Genomic DNA, 10547 nt, shown 5'->3' on the forward strand with positions numbered 1-10547 from the left:
ATAATAATACAGTACAGTTGGCAACACTCGGTACCTATCCTTCCTTGTCCCAAACTGCTCCTGGACTCTGTGTCTTCCGCAACTGGACTGGGTGACATCAGTTCATGTGTCTTTTAAAAAAAAAAAACCTTCTTTGCTGCTCTTGCACTTCCTCGATGCCCTTTTCATCATTTGCATATATTCCATCTGCTTGGAAATTCATCAACATCACTACATTACATTAAAACAATGCAAAAACGGATCGCCTAAACTGCAGACCTATCAGCTTACTTCCATTCAACAAGCTCACGGAATAAATCATCGCAAGTGACATAAAATCCTTCCTTTTTTCTAATGATCTCATCTCAGATCATCAATTTAGATTCAGAACAGATAACTCTATCTTAAACATGCTGAAACTACTCTCCCAACAATGGATGGAGGCCCTCAATGTAAGACATGAGATCAGGGCCATCTTTCGAGACATATCTCAAGGTTTTGATACAGTCTGACATCTTGCCTTGCTCCCCAGTCTCTTCCTACGGCTTCCAAGGCCAACACCACACATGGCTTATTGACTTCCTCCACTTTTGTAGCTAACACGTGGCTCTCAACTGAATCCTTTCATCTCCTCTCCCTGTCAAGGCCGGAGACAAACAATGCCTGGACATAAATACCGTCCAGACGCGTCCAGACAGAAACACCGCCCAGACACAAACTCCCCTCAGTACATAAAACACCGCCTGGACGCATCCGGAGCCAAATTGTCCGGAGACAAACACCGCTCAGACACGTCCGGACACAAAATCTGGTCTGGACGCGTCCAGAGACAAACTTCCATCCAGACATAAATACCGCCTGGACACATCCGGAGACAAACTCCCGTCCGGACATAACCACCATCCAGACATAACGACCGTCCGGATACTTCCAGAGACAGAGAGGGAGAGGGGTGGGGGTAGGGGAGTTATCAGAGAGAATGTGTTTTGCTTTGTGAACAGCACGCACACACACACACACACACACACACACACACACACACACACACACACGCTTGGCAATTTTTCGGGAATGGCAGGTTGGAGTCAGTTTGATTATCGACTCCAGTACATACTGCATACAACCCAGAAACCTTGAGTTTCCTTCATCGAAAAACAACATTACATTTATTTAGATGTTTCAGGGAGATGTACACAAACATTAATCTTTATAAACAGCTGCGTGTGGCGGGTGGAAAAAAAATTGGCTCAGTAATTTAGAAAATACGTGAATACGGTGTGGAGGAATTCTCAATTCCTACAGTACATTTGAACTATTTAATACAAATGCGCATATGGAGAACCAGAGGTGACACAAACAAGCAACACGCTCTTCCTCTGATTCTGCAGCACATGGAGACTAAATTCTTATATAATATTCAATAAGACGATGTCTGGTCATCCTCCAGACATAATGGGGCCAAGGCTGACGTTTTGGGGTTCAGGGGAGGGATCACTCATAGCCTTATCGCAGCAGCCATTTGGAAGTTAGCTTAAATTCTAAGGGATGGGGAATACTTATGACCTGAAGGTTGATGAGTTCTGGACATTACCTTCACACATATTCCATTGAAGCAAGACTCCTGCTTACAGCATCTATTTTTATTATGTATGTACCACGTCTACCCATATGTACCACGTCCATGTGTGCTGTATATGTATCACGACCGTGTATGCTGGATATGTACCTCTACCTTGTAGTAACTGTCGACTACATCCCGATCAGGACAAGTACTGTACCGCTATCAATTGAAACAAACTGTACAGCTCGGTAAGTGGCTTAAACACTCAAGCAAGCACCCCAACGGAACGCCTGGCTTGGCAAGTGATTACCAATTGTCGTCGATACAACTGTGTACCCGGAAACGCACATGCAATGTCTGAATTGGACAAATCAACACTTTTTTCAGAGTCGGAACTGCTGATACTTTCAAATCTGGAACTTAAATTTTGTAACTGGTTAGTTTAAGAGATTCTCTCGGTTATTCATATTCGCAAAAGAAATAAAGCCACCAACGCTGGCGTTTCCAGGCGTTTATAAACATTGCAATATACCCAGCGATTCGTAGCTATGATGAACAAGCATTAGATAATATGAGTGAGGAAAGTGAAAAAAATAAAATCTTATATATTATTTCCGAGTTTGTGGTTTCGTGTCGCGCTATCTTCGACTTTGTTCTGCGCTCAAGTAACGTGATATTCGGCTTACATTATCTCAAAGACCATATGAGGTGCATGGTACAAAAAAAGTAAATAAAATGGTTCTGAAACAGTGAAATCGTATTCCACTTACTGCATTAAAGTAAAATTACTACTGATACTCTGCATCAGTTCCTTTCTCAAGCACACCCACCCCATGTTGCGCAGAGCGTGGGTTATGCTAGTAAACTTTATTGTTAAGAAATCGTTGTGGTCTGTTCCAAGCCAAGGCTTTACCTAGGTCCTAGGAGGTTACTGAGGATACACCTTAAGACCCCATAGAGAGCGGTGACTGAGGATGTGCCTGATGAAGGATATAATTAAATAAGGCCGTTAATTATCTTCAAAAGGGGTGTTTTAATTAACACTAACACCCAATTTTCACTCCTGCACTTCCTTGGAGTTTTATTAGGATGCATGAAAAGTTTCAGGCTGCTTGGTTTTATGGTTTTGGAGTTGTAAAGTAGACACACTGACACACACACACATGCATAAACTGCCTTTTATTTGCATAGATGGAAAATTTGGAGTACCGCAGCATGCACGATCACTGTTCTGTTTTCCAACAATTTGAATCCTGTCTTAGGATCTCTTTTATTTTAATCTTTGGAATCGCTATGAATTTCATCAGAAACCTCCACTGGGAAAAACGGACCACAACATGTTTCTGCTGTCTTATACCTTGCTCAGCAAGGTTGTGAGCGAGTGTTGTTCCAGTGTACCGTGGTCTCGTGATGTGTCTGTGGCTCTACAAGGCTGTTTTGAACGCACTGACTGGGACTATCTGTATGATGATAGCCAGGACCTTAATCAAATGTTGATGTAATTGTTAGTTGCTTCAATTTTTGCATTGAGAATATCGTACCTACTAGACAAGTTGGTTTCCTGATGACAAGCTGTGGGTTACAAGGGACCTAAATAATCTGTTGAATTGTCAAAATAAAAGCAGAAGCTGCTGTGATTGCTCGGGACAAGGTTTGGTTACCTCAGGTCCAAGACCATGTTGAAAATTCCAATCCATCAGAGTAAGTTAAATAACGAGGATAAAGTGAAAGGCCGCCTTTGAGGCAAGACAGGAATGGAACCAAAGATTGATGAAATGCATTTGTGAAGGTAATTGCTAAATTTGGGTGAAACTCCCACTGCTGCGGCCTATACTTTCATAATTGTGGCAGTGTGCCTGAATTTTTTTTCTCCTCTAAATTGACATTTTTCCTTTTCACCACCCAAGGAACCATTGGCGACGTCCCAGCGGGTGAAATACACACGACGTGGCCGTGGTCTTTGCACATCCCCCCAGTGTAGTTTTTCATACCCGACACGCTACAAACCGCGTGTTTGCCCCTCCTGTGGTCAGTGGCTGGGAGGTGTCTGGCAACCGCGCAGTCGCCCTCCAGGACGTAATAAAAAGACATGCACCTGGTCCGACTTAAAGGTGATGGCAATTACAATTGGTGACCTGACTGTTTTTCACATTGGCAATGCAGATGACCATTTTTAAAACTGTCGAGATCTCCCACTCTGCAATTATATCTTATTTAAAATATCTTTGAAGTTTAGTTTGAATGTATATTTTGTGTCGTCATCGAATGTTTCTGATCGGACAGTGGCTGTAAGCAAATAAAAACGGACACAATTATGGATGTAGAAAGTTAAAGGTTGTATAACATGAATAGTACTTTTAAAACTAGGTGTACATAGAGAAACTTGAATTATACCAAAGCATTTTTGTGATATGCTGTCTTCAAGCATTGCCACGAACAAAAGCCAATCCTTTTGAAAAGCTTTATTTATTTATTTATTTTGCACAAAACTGTCAAATAATGCTATTGAAGCAGAATGTCACATCATGTGATGGGTTCACGTCCAGCTGATGCAGGTTGTGTGAATGGAGATAGCGAATGCTGCAGAGAGCATAGAGTCGCTCGTTGACAATTCGGGAATTGCTAATCTTCACGTTGAGCATTTTGATGCTGATAGCATTGAATGACAGTGGGTGAGGTGGATGCCCAATGTTGGTAAAATACACCTATCAGCCTGTCATACCCTGAGGGAATTCTATGGTGCAATGCCATTTGTTTTTTCTTTGGTGATTGACATAATCGTACCATGTTCAGCAATGCACACCGGCACCAGTGTGAATCCCAGATGTTTTTCAGACAAATTTCAAACGCGTCGATGTAATTTGTTGCATTTAAATTTTTGATGTTTAGTATAAGTTCATAATTGCACCGCATTCACCTTTTCTTGTTGGTTCAGAAGCAGTTAGCTCGACCAAACTTCCTACTCACCTGGACTCTAGCGGTGTATCAGTTGTGCACAAAGGGTTGATGAATACTATGGGAAACACTGATGGGGTGTCAAAAGTTTCCGGTAAATGGTAGGTTTCCAACATTCGCTCACCAGACTCCATATACTATGTATTTGCCCTTCCCTAACTCGTCACCAAAAAAGCATGGATGAAACACTCAAGCAAATTTTGTGCAGTCCGGCAATAATACACGCACTGTTGGACGAACACTATATTTGGGAAAATTAACCACTCAACAGGCCTTGACTTGCTCTAGAAGCACATTGGACACACTTGTGGACAGGCAGTTAATAATATTTACGATTTATAATGAAGGCTTGTCTTGGCAATGGTAATACTTATGCCTGAGTTTAGATTCAATTATTTCATTTGTTGTGCACAATTATGCATACTCCCCTCTAAGCTGTCGAGCTTGGGTTCGAATCTCAGCCCAGCTATAAACTGTCATCGTAGTGTTTCATAAACAGAGTGATTCATCAATATGTGCACCATCCCCTCGGATGGACGTAAAACCGGGCGTCCTGTCTTCCAGCGTTAGTTGATGGACGGTAAAGATACCACAGTGTCCTTCGAGAAGAGCAGGTGAGCTATCACCGACACCCTGAACAAATTACAAAATCCTGCTCCAACCTATTTCGTCGAATGTCAGGCCAAGCCGACTGGTTCATGAAAGACCCATGCTCAGAACTTTCCCCAGCCGACCCCTTGAGAAGGTGGGGACAATTGGTGTCTTTAAAGAAGAAGCACAAGTACTGCAACTAAATATTATTACATTTGCTAACTGAAACACATGGTTTGCTGAGGGTTCCTTGAAACAGAACTCATAAAATGTTATTTAATACTCCTGTTCGCATGTTTCACGGTTTGCTCTGTTTTTATCATGAAATTACAGTGCATACTTTAAAAATCTTATATGTGGACATCTGTTGTGTACATGTTTGTTCTAGGGTCAGGGTGTAGTGTTTGTACGAATCCTGGTCGTTATTTTATATGAACATTTTATTTGTATTTATCTGTTTAATTATCTTCAATTTTTTTTTTTTTAAATTGTGATCTGTGAAGCCTAATGACATGTTGTTAAACCCTCGACAAAAACACATAAACATGTAGTAATTGAATGATTTGCACAAATGACTGGATCAGTTTTTTTTTAAGTGCATCATATTTCCTTTTATAGCCATGACTCCAAGAGCCTTGGCTTGTGAATGAAAATTATCTCGATTGATGTTGTGTATGTTGTTATTTTTAAGTCAGATCCTGGGTGTTTGGCTGAACATGTGGTCAATTTGTTTTCAAACTTTCCACTCTTTAATTACATTGTTTTACAATCTTTTTCCACCTCTCAATGAAGAAACCGACTCCATAATGTGTTTGGAAGTAGCATTGTAACAATGTTTAGCCATTGTGTGTTTGTGTTTGTGTTTGTGTGTATACATCAGATGCTCCTCCTGACTGTTTAGGCGAGCATCACTGCGGATTGTCTCATACGGTAAAATCACATAATCCGCAAAGAACAACTGTCCGTCTGCCATCCAGACGATTGTTCCCACTAATACAAACCATTCAACCAGAATGCACGTGATGTGATCAGCAGGTAAAACGAAACATGTGGAGTGTGACAAGCACTCCCCCGATCTTCATTGGACATTGGTTAGATATTTATTGGTATACCATCTTGATGAGGGCAAATATGCCCGAAATCCAGATGGTCGGCTCCGTTTGATGTTTAACTCATGTTGACCATGTAATCTTTGCCTGTTTGACAGAGTCGCCAGGCCAAGTCCTCTAGGTTGGAGGTGACGCTTTGGTATAGGACTATGTCCAATGGAGGTTGGGGAAGTACTCGTCACACTCCACATGTTTCGATTTTATATCTATGGAAATCCCAACATGAAAATCCCAATGCTACATACACCTTCAGCTGACGGACCGGATTCATCGCTTATTGTCGAATCATCAGCAACAGCGCAGACAGAAACGTGCACTGCTGAGGCTCCCAAGCATGTACCACATGAAAACATCAAAAGCAGTCAACATATAAATAAAAATCGAAGACTAACTCACATCTCTCACCTGTGAATGGAGGGAATAACCAATTAGCTCTCTCAATTAGCACTAATCGATTGAACCCAGGTGGCTCGGATTATGTGACTGTTTTTTTCATGTACATGTTGACTGCTTTTGATATATACAAGTGCTACATGCTTGGGAGTCTCATTTTTATGCATTTCTGTCTGCGCTGTCACTGATTATTCACCAATAAGTGATGAAACAGGTCCGGCAGCTGAGGGGGTGTGTAGCATTGGGATTATGGTGTGTGTACTATTTGTGAACATCTTTACAGCTGTGGAGGAACTCGGGGAAGGATTTGAAACAGTAAATGGGCTTACCTTGGGTAGCCTGATGCATCACTGCGAAAATGGTTGTAAAAATGGGCATAACCATGAAAAAATTGACGAAACACCCTAAAACTCAAACTTGCTCTGTAACTTGTCATAATAAAGACATGTACCAAGTTTCAAGTTTCATTTGAATATGTTTTTGGGTGTGGGAAAAAAGTCAGAAAGACCACAGGTGGGATGGATGGACGGACAGACAGATGGAGAGCACACCTATGGTCTGGTGAAACTGGTAGGGGACTAATAAAGCACAATGCACTAGCAAACTCGAGAATTTTGGGGCAGTGTTTAAGCTTTAATACCAATGGAAGTTGTTCTGGTTGTGGGGTGTATGTTAAATTCACGTATGTAATTGATGTATAGCCCCTTATGGTATGATGTAAGGGAGCTCAAGATAACTTGTTAATATTTCCCTCACTTTTACAAGCTCATTGTAATGTCTTGAGCCATGAAAGAGGTGTCTGTTAGCTATGTCATTATTTTACTGCATGTCCTCTGCATTATAGTATATATCTTACCACTGTAGGGTTATCATGAGATCTGTTCCTCACCTAAACCCATCAGAACGATCCGATGCAACACCAGTCGGAGACCATGCCTGTTTTTGCTGTTATGGACCCGAGGGATGGTCTGTATCAGGCACCCGAGGAAGTGAGTGAAAAATCATTCTCACACGTCCTCATTGTATGGTGAATCTCACAGCATTCTTTTTCTTTTTGCATTTAGTACATTTAAATACAGGTATCAGGGCTCATGGAAGAGCAGAATAACAGGGTTCAAAGTGTCAACAGACATAAAACATGGCAAAGGGAATACTATAGAACAATGATATTGATGAAAGGTAATTAATTAAACATTTCTGGCAAAACATTTGTGACCTGAAAGGTAGGGTATTTGCAGAGAGGTGAGAAGGCAGGAGAAGGGGAAGACCAAAATTGAGCTTATAAAAGACATCCACAGTGGAAATGAAAACTATTTTTTATGTTACAGAGATCTGAGGCTCATGGAAGACCTTGTACACATAGATCACATACAGGCCAAAGATGGTACGCACCAGTGTACTTTAACAGGAGCCTTCTCTCCTCTCCACTCTGTCCTTTGGTACTGATGTAGCACGGGCTGTTAAAAAGCTCCAGGAGATTCCAAACCAAGACAAACGTGACACAACAAAGATGACGCGAAACAAACAAGAGCAACACTCTCTTTAGAAATCCAATAATTTAACAAGTCAGAAAAAGGTTGTTTGTTTTTTTTAAATGAAAAATCATGTCGGGATGAAATCTCCAAAAACAACCAAACAAGGAAGGAATGAAAAGAAAGGAATGATAGTACAATACAACAGCATAATTGTTTTACATGCTTGGTGTTGGCTTCATGGTTAGGGTGATGGGCTTTGGATCTGAGGATCCTGAGTTCAAATCCTGTTTGGCTGTTGAATTAATACCAGGTGGGGTTGACTGTGCCTGTCATCCTTCTGAGGTCAGCAAAATGAGTGCCAGCTTGCTCGTATCCTTAGTCGGAGTGGCGACCTGTCCAGGATTGTGCCCAATAGCCAAGGAAACTGCTTAGGCAGCACCAACGCTCTGCACCGAATATGGTCCCGATGGATGGATGGAATCCTTTTATGGATTGCCATCATGACATCTTTTGACGTTTTTCTGTCTCAATCCCACAACAAATAAAATACTGCACACAATTACACCAACCAACACCACAAATCTACAATTACCTCTCACATACAGTAGACATCTTCATACAATTGTTACTGTTGCCACCGATGACAAAACTGTCAAAAGATGTCATGATGGCAATCTGTAAAAGGATTATGATGTTGTATTGTATCATTCCTATCTTGTCTTTCTTTGTCATTCCTTCCAACTTTGGTTGTTTTGTGGGGATTTCATACCTACATGTTTCTTCTGACGTGTTTAGCTATTTTTCCAGATCTGGATGCCAATGATGTCATCATCCAGTAAATTATTTTGAGGAGCAGCACCAAGCTGTTTCATTGGGGAATTCCGACCCCCAGCTTCCTCTTCGATATGTCTCATGCAAGTCCCCTCCCTATTTCCATTAATATCCCATCCAATATTCCTGCCCCTTCTGTCCCCCACTCAGACATTCTGCCTCCCTGTTGGCCTTCACTTTTTAAGTCATCTATTTATTTTGTAGTCCAACATGGCAGAATTTTTCTTTACCCTCTCTCCTTTCTCTACTCCTTCCTTCCCTTCTATTCAATACCCGTACTCGTATATCCTCCCAATCTTCCTTACTTTTTCTCCCAAACTCTGCTCAGCTTCTTTTCTTCTCCTTCCATCCTACATTCTCTTATTTTCCTTAATTTACTCCCAACCTATACGTACAGTCGTACATACACAATAAAGAGATACCTCCATTCCTATCCTCTTCCCATGTGTTCCTTTACTCAATGTGGGAACTTCCAATTTCTTCCCTCTGTATATTTTTGTTTTTAATGCAGAGTGGGGATTACTTTAGCTTAGTAGTACACAGAATGAGAGGGCGAGTACACAACTTCTGTGGCATCAACTTTACACACTGATTTTCAATTTGTTTTGATGGGAGAATAAAAGTGACAAATCACCTTATTTGTTCAATCCACCATTGATTAACACTTGGTTCCTTCGGAAAACGACAAATGCTGCAGGTATGACTCTGATTGGTGATTAAAATCTGGAATGAAACACTGTCCCATCTTCACAAAGCTACGGTGGCCATATTCCACGAGGGTGTAAATCGAGGCTGTGCGTTATCATTCCTCTGTGATGTCATTGCTTCGGTGTGCTTTTGTGGTGTATTAATTTTTAAATCCGATCAAAAAAATTTTTTTGTGATCGTACGGGTGCAATACCCAAGAGAGAATGTCACTTCCTTCCGTTGGAATCGTCGTAATTGCTTCAGTCGTTATTGTGCTTGGCCCGATGACATTTATCAACAATTCTGAGGATGAACAAATCGACGATTTGGCGATCTCTCGATTTTGGTACTTTAGCGATGTATTTTGGCATATTTTTCATTCTTCTTATGAAAACGTTTGCGAATAAAAGATATGGCTTTTAAATTCTTATGACTTCACTCTATAGTAGTTTTTAAGCGCATCATTTTGTCCACATTTGAATGGGCAGCCATTTTTTCCCCATGCCATGCCGACATATGGAGTACGATCATACTCCATGATAAAGCACACTGGATGAGATGGCAGAAAGTGAAATCCCAGCACGAGACAACACTGGGAGAACATGATTATAGTTTTAAAACATTACTTCATGAAACTACCTCTCTGGACACCACAACCACCATTCACTCTCACACTCACAAAGAGAACCAGGAAGGTGGGAGTCCATGGAAAACTGGGACCTCACAAGGGTGGCAGCTAAGTGGATCAGTGAGCAGTGCAGGGCAGACGATAGAACCAGCGGTACCCAGTGGATGACCGGCCAAATGGCACAGAGAAAATGGGGAACAAGCAATTCCAACACCCAACCAAGCAACCAAATATATATATATATATATATATATATATATATATATATATATATATATATATATATATATATATATATATATATATATATATATATATATATATATATATATATATAT

At 41.0% G+C, this 10547-nt stretch overlaps 1 protein-coding gene across 7 annotated transcripts in view; it reads left to right on the forward strand.

Moving 5' to 3' along the window:
- The window catches only part of HMGXB3 (HMG-box containing 3), a 94800-nt gene that overhangs the window by 31967 nt on the left and 52286 nt on the right, over window positions 1-10547 (forward strand). For 6 of the 7 annotated variants that reach the window (XM_085859369.1, XM_085859370.1, XM_085859373.1 and 3 more), the window contains 2 exons: window positions 3448-3651; window positions 7491-7577. In XM_085859369.1, the coding sequence (XP_085715495.1) occupies window positions 3448-3651; window positions 7491-7577 (291 nt within the window). The remainder of the gene's footprint in view (window positions 1-3447; window positions 3652-7490; window positions 7578-10547) is intronic. The other variant, XM_085859372.1, reaches the window with a different exon arrangement.

The sequence above is a fragment of the Eptatretus burgeri genome, chromosome 16 (genome assembly GCF_056783735.1).
Source record: "Eptatretus burgeri isolate ZD-2024b chromosome 16, Ebu_testis_v1, whole genome shotgun sequence".
Taxonomy (NCBI): domain Eukaryota; kingdom Metazoa; phylum Chordata; class Myxini; order Myxiniformes; family Myxinidae; genus Eptatretus; species Eptatretus burgeri.